The 23,110-nt window shown below is 41.0% G+C and overlaps 2 protein-coding genes across 2 annotated transcripts; one reads left to right on the top strand and one right to left on the bottom strand.

Annotated features, from left to right (window-relative positions):
* Positions 1-1,643: 1,643 nt before the first annotated feature.
* On the top strand, positions 1,644-11,572 carry LOC140949728 (acid-sensing ion channel 1-like). Its single transcript, XM_073398866.1, has 7 exons — positions 1,644-2,233; positions 5,827-6,047; positions 7,839-7,995; positions 8,391-8,453; positions 8,804-8,984; positions 10,184-10,275; positions 11,448-11,572. The coding sequence occupies exons 1-7, from the start codon at positions 1,669-1,671 to the stop codon at positions 11,570-11,572; spliced, it is 1,404 nt and encodes a 467-aa protein (XP_073254967.1). The 5' UTR covers positions 1,644-1,668.
* An 884-nt stretch (positions 11,573-12,456) lies between these two features.
* On the bottom strand, positions 12,457-21,675 carry LOC140950507 (uncharacterized). Its single transcript, XM_073399745.1, has 6 exons — positions 21,540-21,675; positions 19,281-19,674; positions 16,365-16,554; positions 15,438-15,646; positions 14,052-14,327; positions 12,457-12,993 (listed from the first exon to the last, which is right to left on the bottom strand). Exons 1-6 carry the CDS (start codon positions 21,561-21,563, stop codon positions 12,770-12,772), a joined length of 1,317 nt encoding a protein of 438 aa, XP_073255846.1. The 5' UTR covers positions 21,564-21,675; the 3' UTR covers positions 12,457-12,769.
* Positions 21,676-23,110: the final 1,435 nt, after the last annotated feature.

Raw genomic sequence — 23,110 nt, 5'->3', positions numbered from 1 at the left:
GTGGTTTTCACTTGACGTCATCGCGGCCATGTTGGTGCACAGAACAATAGAGAAAAAGTCTTTTGGGAATTTGACTCTATTATTATGCAAAATACGAGCCATAATTTGCTATTGTTTTGTGCACCAACATGGCCGTCTCATCACGTGACTGAAAACCATCTATAAAGGCGGGTGAGGGCAGAGAAACCGTGAACGCAGGCTATATCGTGCTTTTTCTATTCAGCGGTCTGACAGCGAGCTCAAAACTAGAATACAATTGAAGATTTTCGTGAAAAAAAAGAGAAACATAGGGATGTGGATATCATATTTTATGATAAGACGTATGGATAAATATGTAAAATAAAATTTGACAGAATCGCAGTTCGGCAGTCGTTGATTCTGTTATAGCATCTCAACATCTTTTGAAGAGCTGTAAGTTTTCCGACGTTGCCAACCTCGTCCCAGGGCTTTTCCAAGGAAAATGGGAGGGAAAAATCCTGGAAACGAGGCTGAGCCCTGATAATTTATGCCCTGGAAGTCAATTTCACATCTGGGCTACGGGTGGGAAGTACTGCGGGCGCATCGAGGAGGCCGGTAAGTTCCGAAGGTGGCGTCGAAACTTTGTGTTTGCTAAAAAATTCTGATGATAACATTTGAGACCGAAGTTTTCTTAAATCCTTGTTTCGGACTTCTTTCCTTTCTGTATAGCTTTTAGTATCTGAATACCCGCAAAACGGAGAACTAATAGAGAAAGGCGGAGGGGAGAGGGGTGGGGGGTGGGTAAATGAGCGCACAGTAGGCCAGTACTGTTATGAGTTACCGGCATAAAATAAGAACCTTTACATTTTTAAGGCATTTTATTTTTCACTGTCCAAGAAGAATGTCCCAGCCATCTCTTCGGCACTGTGCAGTGAAAAACTAAACCAGCAAAAAGTTTGATTTATTAACCGAAACGGTTCTTCAATATTGACATTAAAAGTCCCATCGCGGCGCGACACTATGTAACTGACTTTAAATTGTTGGAGGTATGAACCTATAACAACAACATGCGCTAACTTTTCAACAATGGAATAAAGTGAAATAAAAAAAAAACTCCAATTATGTAAATGGACCGTGCAAAGCTATTGTATAAGCTTTGGGGTGTCGTGGTATTTTATAGGAAACACCTGTTCGTTTTTCAAGACTGAGTATCTTTTCCCCAAAATGAATTTGGCTGTTTACAAAAGGAATTCTTGGCGAGAGACATTGAAAATATCTTAAAAAGAGGAAGGTTGTATATAATATGAATTAGATGTTAACATTTTGTGATAAGCACGGTCACAAGGCAGTTGAAGAAGCAGTACATGACAACGCTGGAGTTAAACTGTGACAATGAAAAAAGACGGTAACCAGTAGATAAGTACCGCAAGGGCAATAGTTTAGTCTACCATATATGAAATAAAGGGTTTTAAAATTCAGATTTCCTCTCTAAAAGAACTTTATTATTAAAATAATTCTGATGATTTGTTTAAATCTTTTATCAGTATATTGTAAAAGGGCTGTAAAGTAATAAAAATAAGACGGTTGAATCTGCGCTACGATTGGTTACTGAACTTGATTTATAACGTTTTGAGATGAATTATTTAGTGCTATAAAGCTAATAGGCGGTTGTTTCTAACAATGAAATTACCGGCTCTAAGCTGTGCCAACATGGATAAAGTGGATCCAGAGAACTGCACAAAGCCGTCCAAGTTTGCAGCTATAAGGACAAAGTGGAACAAATACGCGAATAACGCAACTCTACATGGTCTGTCACATATTGTCTCCAGCAGAACGGTTCTGCGACGAGTCTTATGGTGTATATTTCTTTTAACGGGAATTGGGTACGTGTCTTATCAATGGACGTGGCTTGTCAGGAAATATCTTAGCTACCCAGTGAACTCAAAAGTAACCGTGGAATTCGAGTCAACCCTTGAATTTCCAGCCATAACAATCTGCAACTTCAACATGCTGAGACAGTCATTCGTCGATCAGGAGAATTTAGGAAATGTTGGCAAGTACGTGTTAAGTAACAAACTTCCCTGGTGGGAAGAAAAGACAGGCGAAATCGATTGGAAACGCTTTGAAAATGTCAGCACTTCGGCTACTTATTCCATGGCAGGACATCAAATTAAGGATGTGGTTATGGAATGCTACTGGATTGGTGAAATGTGTAGCTTTCGCAATTTTACACCTGTTTTGACCTCTATGGGGCTTTGCCACACATTTAATTCAGGTCAGTATGTTTGGTTTTGAAAACGCAGGTCGTATTTAAATAATTGTTGTTTACACATGAATGTATAGGCAGCATATATTTTAAAGAAAGGAATCTGATTCACAAAAAAGATTGTTACTGTTTCCGAAAATCTAGCTAGGCTTACGTTGCGCCAAAATATCAGTTTATCCTCTTAAAGACAAAATTAAAGAAATTTGCTTTCTCGGTTCTAATGAAAACTTATCCAACACAATCTTTTAAGGGAAACAAATATCGCGTTTCCACTCTTTAAATTAACGCGGTTTTTTTACCCACACGATACTGTTTGGTGCTTGTATTCACCTTACAGTTGTGAAAATAGTTGTTTTGTTTTGTTGACTTTATTAAAAAGTTAGTGATAACAGCACTATTGTCAGTACCATGGCTTCAGAGGTTCGCTCTATAGCCGGTATCTTGGTTTGAAAGAGCTTTTGAGAAAGGAGTTAAATTTGTTCCTCTGCGCGTTTTTTGCTCAGTTAAGAGCCCCTTCTCCTCCCTCCCCAAACACCCCCCACGATGCTTTGTTGACGGACTCCATACATATTCAGCGAGGAGGTTAAGGACAGGTGTATATAGGCGGTTCTTTTTCGAAGGGGAGGGGGTGCTTATTTAATATTTTCACCATAAGGTCGATCTAATTTATTTTAAAGAAGAGCGCATATTTGAAAGGGGCCGCTCATTTGAGCGTTACCGGATTAATTTTTACCTAGTTTTTTTAGCCTGCAAAAACAACCGTTTTTCCTCCCTCCTCGCCGCAGGGGATGTGGCGAGAAACTTTGCGAGGAACGAGGAAAAACGGCTGTTTTCGTAGGCTAAGTTTTTATAGTTTAATTTTAGTCCGCATATTGTAAGTCGAGTCCAAGGCCAAGTTGTTCATAGGGTTTCTTTTTCTTTTTTTCAAAAGCATTTTTTAGCATAATTTTCACTATTTTTCTATAATACAGCATCCAATAAAAAAATAACAGACAAAAAGAGTTAAAGTAAGTTTGCTTTTTAAGCTTTCATATCTGAATTTAAATTTCGCACTAACCCTTGTCGGTTATTTAATAATCCAGCTTTGAACAACCCAGCCGAGTCCTCTCTACAAAACGCCGCTCTCACAATCATATGGGCAATCCCGCGTTTTGTGCATCCCCATTATATTGGCATACAGTATGTTGCCCAGTATCCGGACACTTCAGTTTAAAATTGCAATAACTTTCCTTTGTTAATCGCAAGAGCTCTGAAATTTGGCCCAGAGAAGATCTATCTAGTCCTTAATACGACGAAAGACAGTTTAACTTTTTTGCCTTTGTGTCCATCGCGAAATTAATATTTTTGCAGAGCTCCTATGTTGCCCAGTATCCGGACAGCTGGCCCAGTATCCGGACACAACAATAATAACGTAATTGTACATAAATTTCGACAGGCAAGCGACTTATAAGCTTCTCTTGCACTTGCAAAGTAGTCTGGCATCGATTCCGAAAATATAACCTAGCATCGTGAAATAAGACATAACAAATGACTGGGGTATGGTGGGGAACGCGAGCGGCTGTTTTAAAAATGGTATAATTTCTCACTTCTTTGTCTAGGAACTTTTCCACTGATTTAAAGAAGGCATCCGTGGACATGCCGAAGCCGCAGTTTGCAAGCTCAATTAGCTAATCTGCAAACGACTTTCCTTTTTCATTTTTTATTTAAAGAAAAGCTTGGGGAAAGGACCTCAACCCGACGGTCAAAGGTCACTCTCCTATTTAGTCTGACCTGCAGTGTTGATTTCTTCATGCTCAGTCCCCACAATAAGCCTTCTTTTCTAGCACTAATTCTTCCTTCTTTCACATCTCTCAATCCCTTTGTGACATTTTTTAGACCATTGCAACCCCATTCTAGCAGTCCCAACTGGGGAAAGTATGAGAATTCCAGGTTCAACTCAGACGCTTTCAGTTATATATAGAAAATGCAGTCACGCGAAACAAGCGGCGCACACGAAATCATGTCGCCTCTGAATAAGTGAAGAAAATTTTCATACGGAGTTGAGTAGAGTTACATTTTACGACTATATCATATATCCTAAGCTTTAATTATAGTTACTGATATGAAATAAATCTTATCCGGAGAATGTACACAGCTAATTCATCGATTCTGTACAGCAAAGAAAAAACTGTCCGGATACTGGGCACATGATATCAAAACTTAGTGAATGTTTCTGGCTTCCGTTATTCCAAACAAATCGAATTTCAAGAAGAGTTAATAAACTTTCTGAAAACCTGACTTCCTTAAGTATCTTCACTTTAAAAATAAAACAGTTTCTTTGAAAATATCACACACTACCCTCCCTTTTCTGAGCAGCATTAACTTTACTGCGCAGTAAACGGCGTAAACATTAGCCATGAAAAGTTTATTCACCTGAACTGAACGGCGTCTTCTGCGACTGTTTCGCAAGCTTTCAAATCGCCAAAACTTTCATCTTAAGCTGAAATGTTCAGCTTTCATTCGAAATACTTCGTTTACCGAGAACTGAAAAGGGCGCCTCAAAAATTGAGTTTTTATTTCAAGTGTCCGGATACTGGTACCGTCCGGATACTGGGCAACATACTGTACCCTTTAACTCTAACCCTAACCCTAACCCTAACCCTAACCCAAATCTCTAGGGTAATATAGGAAGGGTATGCCCATATCACTAGGGTTTCGGGAATGGAGAAGCCCAAAACGCCAATATTACCATTAATATTGGCGAATATTAGTCTGTAACACCGTCAGACAAATTTAATAATAAATTATCCTTGAAACATATAATCTCAGACCACCTGCGATACACTAGTTCTAGTTCTAGTTAACATCACAGCAGGATTCAAGACAAAAACGTATTAGGGCCGGTTTAAAAGCTTCAATGTTGACTTGCCGGTGCGATTTGAATCTCCCTCGATCACAAAGCATATAATACTTCATGTGGAAAGATTCATTTTCTACAGCAATCGTCCTCTTAAAAGTTTAAAGCAGGTTTATCAATCACACTGCGAGGACGAAAACTAGATAAAAACCTGTGCTTTGTCGGAAGGATTCTCTTTTAAATTTTTTGCCAAAAATTGGCAAAACGACGCTTCGCTTTAACATACAAATAAAATTATAGACCCCGTAGCAATCAGGTTATGACAAAGAATAATTTGTAAGCGGGATTTATCTCCTAAAACTAAAAAAAATGTGAAAGAAGAATATGTACATCCTAATTGAACAGCCAACGTCTTTGGAAAATGAGAGGGGAGGCCTGGTTGTTCTGCAACGGTTTTAAACCTTAAAACTCTTCCAAGAGTCTCGCAAGGTAGACTGGAACTTCTTAAACGGGCAATCCCTTTTTTGGCCGAAGAAGTAGGGTATGTGCCTCTCAAGAGGATATAATTTTCCGAAGACTAATAGGGTGAACAAAGAGTAAAGGATTTCTCTATTTAGCGTCTTGAGTAGGGTGGTTTTCTGGACTGGAAGCCTGAAACATAGCGGTGAGCAGTCTAAATGCGTACTACCGACATTTTTTTGCGCTGGCTACTGGAAAACCGCGGCGCGAGTTTAGACTAGTCACCAGTCTTTTTCTTCATCATCAGGTCAAGACGGAAGTCAAATCTTAAAGGTAAACAAGGCTGGCGCTGATTCTGGTCTGCGCGTCATGTTAAACATAGGACATGATGATTATTTTAGTCTGCACGCAAGACAAGCTGGTCTTAAGGTTCTTATTCATCACCACGAGACCCCGCCCATAGTCGATCAACTTGGTTTTGCAGTGGGACCTGGTGCGAGTACGTTTGCAGCCATCAAGAAAGAAAAGGTAAGGAATAGACCTTTTTAGTTTGAAGATTCTTTAAATCCCAATTCAGACCACGTGATGTTCTCGAAATCATCGCGCAATTGTTTCTGGAATTGTTATTGGGGACGCCCCGATCAATTATTGGTTAGCATTAGATAACATCGAGTGAAGCCAGATTGGACACCTTATGAATTTTACACAACGCATTATTTCCAGAATGGAACGAGACTGGAATGTAGAATGAGGCTAGAATAGCTGAAAAAACCAAAACTGCAGAGCTCCAGTTATGGAGAGAACACAGTAGAGAGTTAAGCACTGATCTCCAGTGATTAGGGTTAATCACTGAACTGAAAACGGTTAGCTTTCAAATATTGCAATGGGGTACGGCATATATAAGAACATGTATATTTTAAAAATTACTGGATTTGGCAGCTAGTCCTCGATGGTGTAGTGTATATGGATGTAGGCTATAAAGCAAGTGACCAGGGTTCAAAGCGTTACAGCGGAGTTTTAATATTTCATATTATATTACACAGTAAAGTTGGACTTAAGTTGTTCTTCATGTAATTTTACTGAAAGAAACAATCTGACTTCAGCCGATGTTACCTAATGCTAACCTTCAATTATTAGCCATCTAGTAACAGTCCCAGATTTCTTTGCAAAAGTTAACTCGTTTCCAGTTCTCTTCTCGTTGGCGAACTAGTTGTGCACTACCCTAAATCCTCTATTAAGCCCCCCGGAGGGCTTATTTATTTCAAGCCCATTTGAGGGGGGGGGGGGGGTGTGTAATAGAGACGGGGGCTTATTTGAGAGGGGGGGCTTATTTAATTTAAAAACGACAATGGTATCAGTTCTCCAAGTACAAGAAGTTTTAGGTCATGCAGCTGAGGATCAGAATCAAATCCGATATTCCAGTTGGTAAGTGAACCATCCTGAATCAGTCCACACGAAGTTTTACAGTCGTAGTTGATTGATGCAGGCTATCATTTATTAGTGAAGAATAAATAGGGGAGGGGAGGGGGGGGCTTAATAGAGAGGGGGGCTTATTAACTTTCTTCCCCTGAAAAGGGGAGCTTATTAGAGGGAGGGGGACTATTTGAGAGGGGGGCTTAATAGAGGATTTATTGTAATATACTTTATGAAAAATTGAATCATTGGTCAATGTAATTCTAGAGCTCTAATTGGCTTAGCCATCATAGTATATGAGCCATCATACCGTGCTCTCCAGATATAGTAACTGACGCGTCTGCTCAAAATTAAAACAAGCTGAAAATCGGTCGTTTTTGCAAATAAAGTCGGCAAGAATTCGCGATATTTTCTGGGCGTTTTTAATAAAACAATCATTCCACTCGCGCTTGTTGGATATGAGTTGATCATAGCCAACGCGCACTCGTGGAATGATTGTTAATTACGAATAGGGTAACATTTCAAAGAAACAATTCTCTGGGATAAAATCCCATGATCTGAAATGGGAAAACAAAACATACAAGGTAAAAAGGTCTACTAACAAAAATAAGAAGAGTTTACTATACTGGAGCGTCAGAACGTATTGCCATAGTTATTTTACAAGACGCTTTTGAGAGCGTTTACTTGAGCTTTGCTGACCTAGAAATAATCCAATGACAATATTACAACAAACAAAAGGTTTCAGGCTAAGGAACATGACTAAATGATCCGAATAGCACGTTTGAGTTAGAAAGAGAGTTAGAGCCATATTAAACCGGCAAATTGTAGTTTCAAGTCCGAAGTTAAAGTTTATTATTCATTTTTTTCTTTTTACTCTGCCTTTGTTTACATTTTGTTTTGTTTCAGACATTGAGTCTCAAATGGCCTTACGAGAGCAATTGTAGTGAAACTCCGATATTCAGTATTCCAGGCTATAATAAGTACACGACTTCTACCTGTACGTTGATCTGCAAAAGCAAATATCTGGTTGACAAATGCGGCTGTAGGGACCCTAGACTTCTTGGTAAGTGCCACATAAAGTTTGTATGTCAATCTTTAATTTTTTTCAACAACGTTTAAAGTTTGACAGTCATCATGGGGAGTTTTTTAAATGGAAAAAGACTCTTTCTTGGAAGAGAAAAAATGGTACACCATTGTGGGAAGAGATTTTCCCGGTTTCCAGACGAACAACTCGTTGCGAGGCTCGAGCAATGCCGATCGTCTCGGATACTTAACCGAAACTGGTTGACCACGAAGGCTTGAGAAAAATTCCCACAGGATAAGAGCGAAATTTTCAGTCATCACCAATCATATCTACAAGTGAAATTTCTGCTCTTTCATAAGGCCAATTTGGACAAAAGATTACTGGAACAGAGCTAACGTTTTATTTATTTTGATATATATCTTTTTGGCTTTTAGCTGTGGGAGACGTTGAAGAATGCGGTTTAAAACAAACTGCGACTTGTATTTTCCGTGAAAACGGTAAGGTCAATTTTGCGTTCCTCAGAAACACCCAAATACCTTGTTGACGTTGTCATCTTGATGTCCTTGGTAGCTGCCCACTCGAATGAATTCTGGTCCCCAGAAACCCAGGCCCCCAGCCGTTCTGGGCGCGGTGATCTGGGCTGCAAGAAACGTGGTACTCACTTTCGGGCTCTGCGGTCAAAGGGGCCAGGAGTAAAGTGTAAAAACTCTCGACAAAGTGTGGCCGAAACCTGCAGGCTTTTTAATATTTCAAGACACTCCCGTCAATTCTTGCCCATCCAAAGGAAAAAATACTCCATGATTCATTACTGCTTATGATAATTTTTAAACTCCTTTTCTCTTTTTAGACAATTTTTACAAAGAAACCGGTGAAAGATGTACCTGTCCAGTTCCCTGTGAAACAATCAGTTTTAACCCAGTTCTGTCTTTCGCAACATTCCCGAGTGAGAAATACATCATTGAAGCGACGAACAAACATGTTGGAAATGTTTCCAAAGAAGAAAGACTGAAATTCCGTGAATTTATCAGGTACAAGACAGGGGGGTGATTTCGGGACCCCCACTCCCCCAAGAACCGAAGCAGCGAGCAAATGGTTATTAGTGAGCCTAAGCAAAGACGTTTTGGAGGGACGCACGTTTAGCGGAAGTGCAGTGTTTTCATTCTTGGGCAATGATTTTGCTCAAATCGTCTTCATGAGACTAAAGGCACTCAGCAATCCAAATTTGGAAGCGTTATGGCAAATTAAAAGGGAAAGAAACTCACTTCCGCTTGACGTGCGTCGCTCAAAACGCCTTTGCTACCTATTTACAAAAACGGTCGAGTTGAACTCGTGCAGAAGCTCACAATGAGTGACGCAGCGCGTTTAGACTCTTAGATAATTTCTGAGTTAATTTTCTTGTAAACTTACTTACGTGATTGCAATCAAATATGGCCGTCGATCCTCTAGATGGGTTGTCTCCATGGTCTTTACTTCCGAAGATCTTTAACCCGCTGATAATCCTACACCAGCCAAGGCAAAAGAAAAACAACGAAAAGTAGTGGGGCTTGTCAGATCTTGCGAAGACTGGATCATTAAAAATGTTGAATACCAAGAAGAAAAAACATGAAACTGATCTTAACGAAAAAAATACTGAGAGAAAAAATAACAAAAGAAATGGTGAAGTTTATTTGCACGATATCTCGGTTTGCAACACAAACCTCCTGTGGAGGGTTAGTGTGTCCTGTTTTAATGCTATATCCGTTAATAGAAACCCTTTTTGGTTTTGTGGTCTCTTAATAGGGTACCTTAAAGCAAAGGAACTAATCTGAAGTAGAGGTCTCCTACCGAGATCGTTACTTCGACTCTGTCTTAAGTTTCAAAATCAGATCCCCTTTCTCCTAGGCTGTGGGAGATCTGGGTAAAACCCTGGAGTACATGTTAACGTTATCGTTTTTATAAAACGATTCAACTGGCTTTCCTCTAGAATTTTAGCAAACTGTGCACTGCCGGCCTAATTTCTCCTAAATAGTTATCTTTTCTCGTATTTGACCCGTATTTTTTAGTTTTATTTATCTTTCTATTTATCTTTATTAAAATAAGGTCGAGATTTAAAAACCTTCGAACAGATGAAAACGACTGATTGTCTATGATTAATTAGAGAAACTCTCTCGTTGAGCAATCTTTTGCTGTATGTTAAAATTTTTTTTGCATACCTTTAAAATGAAGCCATGTTTCTTCATCGTTACAGCTCCAACGTCTTGGAATTAAACGTGTATTTTCAAGACTTGCAAGTCAAAGTACTGACACAGCAACCGGCGTATGGAACAGAAAGTCTCTTGGGTAAGTACACAAACCCCATTAGATAGTAAAGCGACGATCGCAAAGTCATTTCAATCCACTTTGACAACATGAGTCGTGCAATGACGGCAACGAAACCCGCCAAAAAGTGCGCTGCACGTTAAGAGTTTTTGTTTCGCTTATTTTCTCGTTTCCGTCGTCATTGTGGTTGCGCTGAGCTCCGCTAGTAGCGTTACCACGCAAAACAATTCTTGAAATGCGACGATTTCGACTGAAAAACTGACGATTTGATGAAAATCGCGCGTCGAAATCGACATCCGCAGGTACGCGTACAGAGGCGTAAAGAAGGGGTTTTTCAGAGAAGTGTTGAATAGGGGGTAAGAGAGGGTAAAGATGGCAAGTGAAAGAGAAAGCCCTTTAGCAACCCCGGTCACCTCCCCCCGTAAAAGCCATGAAGAAAGCGTTTGCCTCCCCAAAACAGTCCCATGGTGCATCCTAACACAACATCGACCCAGTTCCACGCGCAATATCTAGCTGGAATTTTTGGAATTTTTTATGGAGAGCAGGAATCCGGATCACCGGATCACCCGGAGAAAAAGGGAGAGAAGGAACAATAATCTCAACCCACATTTGTCGCAACCTTGTCCAGGCGTTGTGGAGAGCGGCACAAAAAGGGGCTGAGAGTAAAGGGGAAAAAGCGGATAACAGGCCGGGAATAGTTCAATATCCTTCTTGCATACTTATTAGCATTTAGTTATGGGAAGTCACCCCAGACGAGCAAGCTCGATGGGGAAGACACGCAGGTGCTAATAAAGTAAGCAGAAGGGGCGGGTGGGTGGGGGCGACTCCACCTAAAGTTAGTCAAACTGACCACTGTGAATAATTAACACATGCTTATAGACTATGCGCGAAGTCTAATGAATATTAATAAGGTATAAATAGGGGGAACTGCTAACTTTTCTTTGGGCAGTCCCAGTATCTGAAATCCCGGAACAGGCTACATTTGTCGTCGCCTCCCGTATATTAGGGACCTTACGTTTCTGAAACGACTGTGAATTACTAACATTTTTAACCATTCGGCTGAAAGTAACGATTACCCTAAAGTAGCGGCTCCTTTTGCCTGCTAAATTCGAAAGTACCAGGGGCCGTTATTTTCGCAATTCTACGGTAACACAAAAACGTAAATAAAAACCTACCTGTTTTTTACTCACCAGGTGAGGCCGGAGGTTTGCTTGGACTCTGCATTGGTGCTAGTCTTTTGACTGTCATGGAGGTCTTTGACCTCATAATGAGCATAATAGCTATAAAGCTAGGATGCATAGCTACGGACTCGGCTTAAGCTCGTTTTGGCCTTTAACTTAAAGCGAGGAAAGCATCAAACAACTATCGATTTGTCAAATAGTTGTTAGACTGTTTCGGCATTAACTGAACAGTGTCGTCAGAACGAAGGACTGGATCGAGAAGGAGTTATTTCGACGCACTTCTCGTGACATTAGTTTGGTTATGGAGCTCAGCTCAGTTTTCAACATTACGTGAAGTCTTATTGATTTCTTTATTTTTAAGCACTAAGTATCCTTTCCAAGGAACCTTGTAGCATGCATAGGTTGCGCACACGCTTAAGAGCCATGAGACGTTTTGAAAGATAACTCTACCACTACGGCACAAAGAAATGACAATTAAGGCAAAAATTTACGGATGGTCGAGAAGTGGTCAACTCGATGGTTTGTTGCAAATTTTGACCGTTCGTCCCATGATGCTTTGCGCACTGCTGCCCAGCCTCCCCTGCAAAAAACTACGCCAGTGCGCCGGAGCCGCATGCTATGATAAAGAACGAGGATTCCATTCACCCAATCAAGTATTGCGTAGTAACACCACCTCAATCGACCCGAGTAGAGTAGGAGCTGCTCATAAGGTCTCTCCTAATTGGTCGCAGGAAACAATAACATTTCATTCTTCCAATTGTTTTAGTATTGTTTGGGGTCAGGGAAACGCGCCATTGGTGACGTATCTTCCGAGCAGCTGCTACATGACCCGAGTAAACTCTCGCGTTATATACTGATTCATATCCTAACTTGTCTCGTCCTGAAATTAGACTCGAAGAAACAATGACTTTCTGGCGAGGAAGGTAAACGGCGGCGAATATTTACTGAATGGCCCTCGGCATCGAACCGAGGCCGGGATCAGTTGCTTCGTTAAGTTGATTTACATTATTAACCTGAAAGAGACCTTAAATGAGTGTTTATTTTGCAAGTTTAAACAGTTCTATTACACGATAACCATAATACCCATTGCTTTAAGTAAATGAGCCGTTGATTATTGAATATCAGTAAACTACTGGCACCCTTACAAATCGCTTTCCTAATTTCCGCAAACATAAAGTCAGCAAAAATGGTTCAGACTGTTAAATTTTGGTTCAGAAAAACGTTTTTTACTAAATCTGAGCAGTACTTGTTGCACTGATTCTTTCCTTGTTATTACTATCTAACGTCATATCGTAAACAAAATTGAATGGGTTTCCTGTTACACCTTTAGCTTATCAAACTTTCTGGATTTCAACTTCCAAACATTTCTTCATGCCAATGGACAGCGGAATTTCGCCCTTGACTTCTTCCCATAAATCCTTCAGAACCTTGACGGTATTGATCTCATTCTTACGTAGTTCCGACACCACATCTTTCACTTTGCCCTGGTCAGTCCAGTTGTACTTCTTTCTCAGACGGGCAAAAAACTGTTCTACTGTCTCCGCCCCACTACTGGCTCCTAATAAAAAAAAAGCACGTTAAGGTGGCTCGACCTAGTATGTTCGTATGCAAACCCTTCACCCTTGGACCTCTTGTACGTAAGCAGATCGGTCTTTAATGTAAATACATTAAAACACATGGATTACACATAGACTGAACTATACTATGAATATATAATTTTTTTCGCGATCGGAATGAATATCACGTCACAACGTGTTTAGCTCTTAATTGAATTGCAGTGCTTATTCGCATTTTCTCTGGAAATACTCTATGCTACGTTGTTGTGTTGTCTGTTGCAAAGTTTTACAAAAAATCTATAAGAAAAATTTCAAGATTCATCTTAGCCTCTTTTGTTATTGAGCATTTTGACATGACGTCACGGCGGCCATATTGGTTACCAAGAAGATCTTCTGGAAGTTGAAATCTTCTCTTATGTAAACGCTTCCTTTTCTGCCAATAAATTAGCACAGATGCTGGCCTATGAGTGAAAAAGCTCTATTGCACACAAAACTCTTGAGTAATTAGGAAATTGTTATGGGCTCCACACAAGGAATATGAGGAAGATCAAATATACAGCAAAGGGTATTAGAGAAACTTATATTTGGAGATTATATATTAACGACTGTACTTGGCCAAGAGAAGAGACTCCTCCCTAACAGGGCGACCTCTTATTGGATACGTCGAGGTCACATGATATCTAAAAATAGAATAGTTTTTCCCGCGAAAGTTTTTGAGGGGGCAATGCAAAATCTATTACGTTGGAAGGTAAATACGCTGTTTCCCACACGAAAGTTGACCGCTTGCGGATATTTACTTCATATATTTGTACAATTTTTTCTTCCTTAGAAACAAATCAAACTGTTTCCCTCTGGCCTGCCATCAAGTGTATGTTATTTGTTGAGCGACATTTGATTTAAACATGCGGTTAAAGATGTGCTTTCTTAATGAGAGAGCCGACTGGAAAATATTTCAAAGAGCTTTGTTATGACATTGCTGAGTTGTTCCTTTACAAAAAGACTGTAGTGAAAACAAACGGAAGAAAAAAGTGCCGTCTTGAGTCACCGCCCAAGAAATTACCTCCAGCTGCAATTTCCCTTTCCCTCTGATTTTTCTCTCGCTGCTTTTTGATCCGTATGAACCTTTCAGCAGAAAGTAAGGCAAAGTCCAAGATGTCGAGAGCCGTTCGCTCCACTGTCAAGGACGTGAGGCTGCTAGTATGCGTGTAATTCGAAATGAAGAAGGTTCTTTCGCTGGAACTACCAATCGCCCACGAAGCCATGTCAAAAGCGTTGCTTTTGTCTTCCTCGTCTCTCAGCATGTCGAGATAAGTGATGACTGTCACCGGGGCATACCCTATAGAATAAAAATGTGAAAGCACATTCAACATTCAAGCAGGACAGCGTTGGGTTCAAAAACGCTTGATCAAGCGTTCAAGGGAATGTCCAGCCGGCTGAATGCCAACAATATAAGATAGAGTTCACAAAAGCCTGCGTCACAGACGTAATTTAACCCCGGGTTTTGTAACATCGGCGAAGCAGCGCCGAGATCCTTGTTCGGGGCCTCCCACAGATTCATCGAATTACCGGAAGTGCGTGTCGGATTTCCTTTCGACAAAGATTGGCAAATCGACAATAGCTTTTTTAACAGGCCAATCATAGAGCGAACTCAAATTCTGGTACACAGGTGGGAGCCCAGAACAAGGATTTCGGCGCTGTTTCGCAGACGGACTTAACCACAGAGTTAAGTGCGGGTTAGTTCAGAATATTTAACATCTTCTCTTTTGGGGAGGGGGGGGGGGGTGGTGTAAGGTGTCCAAATTTATTTCGACGGTTATCTGGAGCTGTTCGAAGGCAAGGCAAGCTACCCACATAACACTTGACCTTCAGAACATTAATAGAGAAGCGCAAATCTCCACCCTCAGCGAACACAGCAAACAATCGGCGGTGCTGAGAAAAAAGCTTCTAAAGGCACAATTGTAGCCTGCGAACTGGTAGAGCCGCCTCCACGCTCCACGCGAGAGAAACACGAGACGTCCCTAGCAGCGAGGAGCGAGGAGAGAAGGCTGCATTCGCAGGGTTAACACTTAAAATGCTAGGGATCAAAGTCCACCAACCATAAAAGAGGTTCGAAATGCACCTGTCACACCACTAAATTCTTCGTTTTCGTTCGAAATGACAATTCTTGTTCATCCAATTAAAGAAGAAGGAGAATTCAAACACCAGAAAGTTCAGAAAAATTCTCCGAGCTCCAGGTGAGAATCGAACTCACGACCCTCCGAGTGTTAGCTCGGACGCTCTAACCACTGAATTTTTTATCGAGTTGGAGGGTCCTAGAGAAAAGACGGTTGATTTCGGTCGCTTTGCGAAGAAAACAAAAAGCCGAACCACTACCGCGCATATGTAGGTCATTGTGGACCGTGTGTTAGTGAACAAAGTTAACGATTGCAAAAAAATTTAGTCTTACCGTCTTCCCTGAAATGCTCTCGCATTTTCTGCAGAGCGTTTTTGTACTTGCCGTCCTTCAACCGCGGATCATTTGCCTTCACTACGAAGATCACTGCATGGGCATATCTGGAGAGATGCGGAGCTTTTCTTCCTTTCTGAGTATTACCAACGTTACCCTTGTCTTTACTTCCGTCATAGCCTCGCTCGATCTCTTCACCTGGACGAATTCTTAAATTGAGAAAAATGTAAAAATTTATTTATGGTAAATGTCGCCTCATGTTAGAGAATTCGGTTTTCGGAATTCAGGAAATTTTTGCTTGTGAGATCCGAAATCCTGGGCTTTGGAATCCGGAATACAACTCAAGGGATCCGGAATCCTTCTAACGATTGGAGCTAATCCAGAGTCCAAGTTCCACTGACAAAGACTGGAATCCAGTACCTGGAATCCGGAATCCATGCATGCAATCCAGAATCCAAGACTGTCTTGGATTCACTTACATGAACTTACACAATCTCGTTCCCAGGTTCTCTCTCTCGCTCCGTAGGGACGGCTAGGAGAGAACCCTGCGAACGAGGTTGGAACTTACGTATACAAACGCCCGGAGCGACTATCAAATTCACTCGTTCAATAGAAAAAGTGTGACTCTCCACTTTAGAGATTTGTGCGGCACCAGCTTGGCTTACAGAAATCACGCCAAAATCACCGTTCTTATTATATGTGAACAGAAGCCCTATCCGGTGTGGTTTCTGCGCCGGCGCAAAAGCTATCTGGTATGGTGTGAAGGGTCATAGGTACGAATCTATTTGGGGTGACTGAGTCGTACGTTTCACTCAGGTAACATACGTCACTCTCGATAAGAACGGGGTCTGTAGGACAACCACCTCGCCCCCCTAGGGGTAGAAGTAGAACAAACACCCCACCCCCCAGGGGTAGAACTCTAATTACCTTCCCGACATAATGTTGAGGCATTCCTCCATGAGCTTTTCATCGCTGTCAAAAAATCCCCTTGTATCCAAGAGACTCATTTGTGGATGCAATTTGTAGTCCTCAAGAATGATAGTGCCTTCTTTTCCCTCGCCTTGTTCAAAGGCGGTCTGCATGTGGCTGTCTCCACTGAGAGATCGCTGTAGAGTACCTGAATTAACAGAATCAATATGATTTAATATGTCTTATCACGGTTTTGGAAGTCATCTTGATGAGTAGGCAACCGCGTGAGAAATTACAGTGTTTGTACGAGAATCTGATGTCGAGTAATTTCCGTAAAACGGCTGTTCTGAAAAAAAAAATCAATTGTAAACTAAAGCTACACAGTAAAGGATTTTCATAACAAATTTTGGGGGCCGTCACTGTGCTTAAATTTCTCCAGACGCTTGCTTAGATTTTTCATATAATTGTCTGCAATTTTTCCCGGCAAATTTTAGTTGGCAGGAAGAAATTTCTTACAGACAAATGTACAGAAAATTTTAAAAAGTGGTTTTAGCGCATGTAGCTGCATGTAACGCCCTCAGATTTTTTCAGTAGAATCGTTAGCAGTGAAGCGTTAGTTTACAATTCATATATTTTTTTGAGAACAGCCGTTTTGCGGAAATTATTCGATATTAGATTCTCATGCAAACACTGTAATTTCTGACGCGGTTGTCCACCTGTCAAGATGGCTTCCAAAAACCGTGACAAGGTCTATTGAGGGTGATGTGATTCGCCTCTTTTATAGATACGAGAAGGGGACTGGAGCCGAAATGTGTCCCGCAATTGTTTCTGGGATCGTTACTGGGGACGCGCCGGTCGGGTAGTACTTGGTGTAAGACTCACATGAGGCAGTGGCTCGGGACATTTTGGCCAGTCTTACACCAAGTAGTACCCCACCGGTCAGCTATTGGTCAATTGTTTCCCTGTCCCTTGTAGAAGACTTTACACCCCCTAGTTTCCTTCTCGTACGAATTTCTAATAAAGAGGCACAGGCCATGTAGTCGTTGAACAGTTGAACGAGAAATGGGAATACTTCACGAGGATTTGCTGGTTTACACGTGACGTCACGGCGGCCATGTTGGTGATCAAGAACAAAAGCATTTCTCTCCTCTGGGAATTTAACTCTATTTTCATGTAAATTCTTTGGGAAAAAAATTATGTTGTATTGACCCCAAACATGGCCGCCTTGTCATGTGGTTGCAAATCAAAAATAGCCGAGTCCGGTAAGAGGAATTTCCGATTGCTTTACATGTAGTATGTTAGCCTGCGTGGCAGGCGCAAAAAGGGGAGGGGAGGGGGAGGGAGAAAAGTGCGAAAGAGGGGAAAAGGGAATGGAATGGAATCCCCCTCCCTTTTTCCCTTCCTCCCTATTCCCTACCCCTTTCAACGCCTGTAGTAGTATTGTAACGGAATGCCGTGTCTTAGAAAAGTGACGAACTCTAAATGAAAAACAACGAAAGCATGGGGAACGATAATGATAAAAAAAACTCGACCAGAGAAGGAAAAAGGTAAAATCGTATGGTCTTGCTAAAAGTTACCGTGCTTGAACAAAAGACTTTTCAAAAGTGTTTTTTATTTTTTCAGTTTGAGAAAACAGCCGACGTTTCGTGACGCCACCAACGCGAGAAATGACGTCTGCGGAGTGGGAACGAGCTTACGTCACGTTACCGTGGCAGCCAGGAGCCGATTACTTTAAGGTGGCTCCGTTATAATTAATATCAGAGCATTTTGCTGTGACAAATTTTCCGTCATAACTTTTTCGATTTTAACGCGATGGCTGCGAAACTTTGCAAAGAACAAGAGATGTCCTTCGGCAATAATACGAAATATTCCGATTTCATTGATGGTAAATATTTCTTGAGAAATTAGCGCTTAAAAGGACCCTACTGTTCAAAGAAAATCGCGTCTAGTAAAAAAATTTGCTGATGTTTTTTACTGAAATTTCTGGTATCGGCTTCAATTGATATAATAAATATGCCAGAGGAATTTTAGAAACATCGTTGGAGCAGAATTCCGTAACTAAAAGCAAAGAGCAAAGTTTGGAGCAGTTTATAGTGCTTCTAAAACTGAAAAGTACCTTTTAAAGAATAGCACGATAGGCAATCGGCTTCTGTTTTCAGAATTAGCAAACACTGAATTTACTTGTCCCGAAAATTGAAACTGGTGTCTCCTTCTTCCTGATAGTAATTTATTTTTGAAATTCCAAAACAATTTCACAGCTGAATTTTGAGCGACTTTTAGTTACGGACTTCTGCTCCAACGATTTTTCTAAAATTCCTCCGGCATATTTATTATATCAATTAAAGCCGATACCAGAAATTTCAGTAAAAAATATCAGCAAAATTTTTTACTGGACGCGATTTTCTTTGAACATTAGGGTCCTTTTAAGCGCAAATTTCTCAAGATATATTTACCATCAATGAAATCGGAATATTTCGTATTATTGCCGAATGATATCTGTTGTTCTTTGCAAAGTTTCGCAGCCATCGCGTTAAAATCGAAAAAGTTATGACGGAAAATTTGTCTCAGCTAAATGCTCTTGTATTCATTACGGAGCCACCTTAAGTAATCGGCTCTTGTGGCAGCTAAATGTTTGGATAGCTTAAGCAACGGCGATATGGACTGCGACATGGAACTTCCTAATTTCACGCGCCCGCTTCATGGAGTAGGTGAACACAACACAAAAATTTTCGTTTCCTTTTTTTTCTAAACTTCAATAGATACGGTCCTTTCGGATTAAATTTTGCTACCATGGCAACGTGACGTAACGACTTCTCCTCTATTCCATACTCTACGCCTAACGAGTCTGAAGGCTTTGACTTCAAAATAGTTCGAAAAGTGTGTTAAGGAACAATTCTTCATTTTTTATTTTTAAAAATACAGGAAAACTCTTACCAATGAAGGATGTTTTTCCCGAACCCGTCGGTCCGATTAAAGCTATACGCACTCCATCCATATCTCCTATATCCAGATCACGGAAGCTTTCCTTTTTAATCCTCGGGGATTCCTGCAAGTCATAATTCATCAGAGCATCTTTAAGCTGACAAAATGATTCCTCCTCCTTTCGCTGTCGCTCCCTTTCTTCTCTCTCAAGACGTTGACGCTCTAATCGGTTTCGCTGCTCCTCGTCTTCACACCTGGCCCTTTCTTGTGCTTCCCGTATCGCCTGTTCGTGATCTCTTTGCATCTCAGCCTGGAGTCTTCTCATCCTTTCTTGATTTTCCTCTTCGGCTTGTTGTCGGCCTTGCCGTGCCGCATTTGGATCTGTTCTGTCCACTGTTTCATAATTCTATTGTCCCAATTACAAACAAACAAATAGGTAAATAAACAAACAGATAAATACTAACTTATTGCTTTGGCTGGGTTAACCAACACGCGAAAAACTTTTAATCGTCGGTTTCAGAATCGATCGAATATACAGATGAGACGTGCAGTTCCATTAAGCAAACAAGTCTATCTCTTTTATAGACAGTGTATAGACTCTTCACAGCTTCTCTATTTACTTAACGCAATCTGGAAACAGAAGAGGCCAATTTCGTGCGAAAAGAGCGCGACACGCGAGGGACTATGGTTACAGCGAGTGGGCAAGAGAAAAAAAAAATCATAGACAGTTGAAGTTCTCTTTCCTCTCACTGATCCCACCCCATCTCGCTCCGCTTTGACACGCGCAACCAGATCGCCCATTTATCGAATAATAAAACTACGCGATATACAGAAGGCTGTCAACAGTGTACAGTGTCCGGAAATCAGGTCTTTGAGTCTCTCGCGCACATCGTTTTAATCATCTTTCTCCCCCCGCCTCGCCAAACTGCCGTTTACGCGGGCGATTTGGCATGTCCACAGACAGATAAGGAGTAGGAGAGGGAGCAGGGGGGGGGGGGGTTGGGAGTGGGGGAAGGTGTATTATGGGCGATGTGAAAGTAGCTAATTCCCAGATACATGTCCGTCGGAAAAATTACTCATTGGGCCTAACGCCTACCAGCTAACCGACACAAGGAACTTTTGAATACCATCGCCACTGTTTTATATAGAAAAACTTAATGCTCTCTTTTCCGCGAAGTTGTAATAGTTAGAAAGTACTCCTGACATATAACAGTTTCATGGAACTCTTTATACATATGTTGCTATAATTTTATCCTTGGTTTAAATTATATTTTCTTTTGTGTTTTGGTTATGGTAATGTATGATAATGTTAGTAAAAGAAAATAAAGTAAAATTTAAACCACAACACATAATATTCGTTTTCATCCGAAAATACTTTCGTCAAAGCATCGCGTGACCATTTTAATTGAAAAGTAACGTATCGCGTGACTGTTAACAAATAGCCTGTCGAAAAAAAGCTACATCACATGTCCTTTGCTGACAAAAAGAAGAAAAATACTAGAAATGTGCTAATCAATTTGTTTGGAATTAGTTTTCATTATTTTTTAGAAGGTGGTAGTATTTGCGACAAAGAAAAAGAAAAAAAGATAATGAAATGAAAGAGTTGTCTAATTCCTGGAATTCGTTACATCGCAAGCGGAAGTATATTTCCCAGAAATTTACATGATCTGTACGGGAGAAAATCGTATTTTCTCTCCATTTGTATGCCCTAAATTCGCCTCTTTTGCTTCTTTTTAGAAGTGCTCATAATGTCCTCTTATTCGTATCTTGGTCTTTTAGCGATTTGTAAATTTTGACGTTTTTAACGCTTCTAATCGGAAGGAGTACATAACAGTTTGAAGCGCCCGTAAACGCCCGTATGCAATTCACACAAAACGCAGTGTGGAGGTAATTTTCTAGCTATCACGCGTATCTTAATTTTCAGTACAAAATTCTACATTTAACGATTATTTGGACCGAGGAACAGTCAGTGTAGCCTGCGGTTTTAAGTCGATCTATGTGGTGTGACAAGAAATGCCTCGGCAGAAAACACGATCTACTGCTGCTTATACGAAATTATTAGTAGTTTGGTTACTGGTAAGGTTCTTAAAATTTGAGAAAAAAAAGATATAAGCATACATAAAAGTCACAAGAAAATAATCCAAAGGACGCTTGATTCTTCCCCTTGAATCGAGGGGAAATTCATTTAATTTACGCGACCAATTTTTTTAAAAAAAGGAAGTACTAAAATACATAATAAGTTACAAAGACCTCGTACAAAATTTTACTTACAATTTTTGAGTCGCCGCTCCCCATCTTTGAAGAGATTTCTTCTTCGTCAGTGCAGTCCTAACGTTCCTTGGAGCTTCCGTCTTTCGCTGGCTTTCGCCGAAAGTGCAAGAGAATGATAGTGAATGCGGGATTTAACCTCGAAGACATGTGACTTCACTTCCGGAAACGGCCAAATATGGAGTTCACCGGTTTAAAAGTGAAAGTGTTTGTCCCGGAAGTCGGTCATTCTCAAAAACACGGTGCGTTTTAGTACATTGATTCCAAGACTTTATCGGAACAAAGAAAGTCGGAGCAAAAAGGAGCGGAGAATATCTTTCAACTCAAGTTGATAACAAACGACGAAGACGTGCTACTGCGAAAAATTGGAAAACAAAAATGAAAACTGGTCTCGCCTTTTAAGAGATGAAGCCGCTAATGTCCCACGGTGGGTTGAAAAAGTGTGCAAATGCCCCACCCCCTCCCCGTCTTTTATTTCTTTGGCTCTCGTTCCATTTTTCGCTCGGCCAAAATTAAAATTCCCGTTCCTCAGTCTTTCTTGGCACCGAAACCACACGGAATCGCTTGCTATGCAAGCTACGCCGCTTGAGACATTGAATATCTCAAGGACCATCGTTTCTCCCGGTAAACTGCAAATTACTTTTCCCCAACCTTAAGCCATCTAAGGTTGCCTATAATAGGGCCGTAGCTACACTTTTGTAGGAGATAAGGCAAGTGCTTAAAACGCAAAAGGGGGTCACCCCATCCCCTACTCGGGCCATGAACAGTGTGTATCAGTAAAAGCCAGCAGACTGACGGTTTTTGGACAACCATGAAAACCGCCCACTATCGGTAGTTGGTACCAGTACCAGCTGATACCATTCATACTTGTGTTAAGCTGGGTACAAAGCATGGCAGTTTACTAAGGCACATCACTTTGAAAATCACATTTGGTTCATTTTTACCGATATATAGCGTATCATTAACAATTATTCCTCGAGCTCGAATGGGCTCTGCGTCAATTTGCGCCCTGCGAGGCCGACGGCCGACAAAACAACTTCAGCTAGCAAAACGCTATTCAGCCGGCATTGTTATGGTTTTCAAAGCAGGCGCTTTTCGCTACTAGTGGGCTATGACGTATAGCCTAGTAGTAGCTCAACCAATCAGAACGCAGCATTGATAACAGACCACTAGTTGAATGTTACTAAAGTGTGCAACCAGTGTAGCACTCTAAATTATGTTTTTTGAGAACTAAAAAGTGAGAAACGCCATCAATGATTCAAGAAAGGAAAGTGAGATAAACCAGGAATCGAAGAAAATATTTTTGACCCTGGCTTGGATTGAAGTCCCAATCGCTGAATTAGTTATACCAGCATTCTATCCGACTGAGCTACGAAAGAAATCGGGAGCAAATTGTGAGCAGTTCGGAGTATTGAAGTCGAGGCAGCGTATTTAGTACGGAGACTATAAGCCAAGGCAGATAAGCCTTTGTGCGCCCTGCTATGAGCTCATCAGCGCCGCTGTCGTCTGAACTGCAGTCCCTTTCCTACCTCTCTGAAAAGGAGAGAGATGTGCGGGAGCGAAATGGAGACTGA

The sequence above is a fragment of the Porites lutea genome, chromosome 10 (genome assembly GCF_958299795.1).
Source record: "Porites lutea chromosome 10, jaPorLute2.1, whole genome shotgun sequence".
Taxonomy (NCBI): Eukaryota; Metazoa; Cnidaria; class Anthozoa; order Scleractinia; family Poritidae; genus Porites; species Porites lutea.
This window is presented reverse-complemented; position numbering and strand designations above follow the sequence as displayed.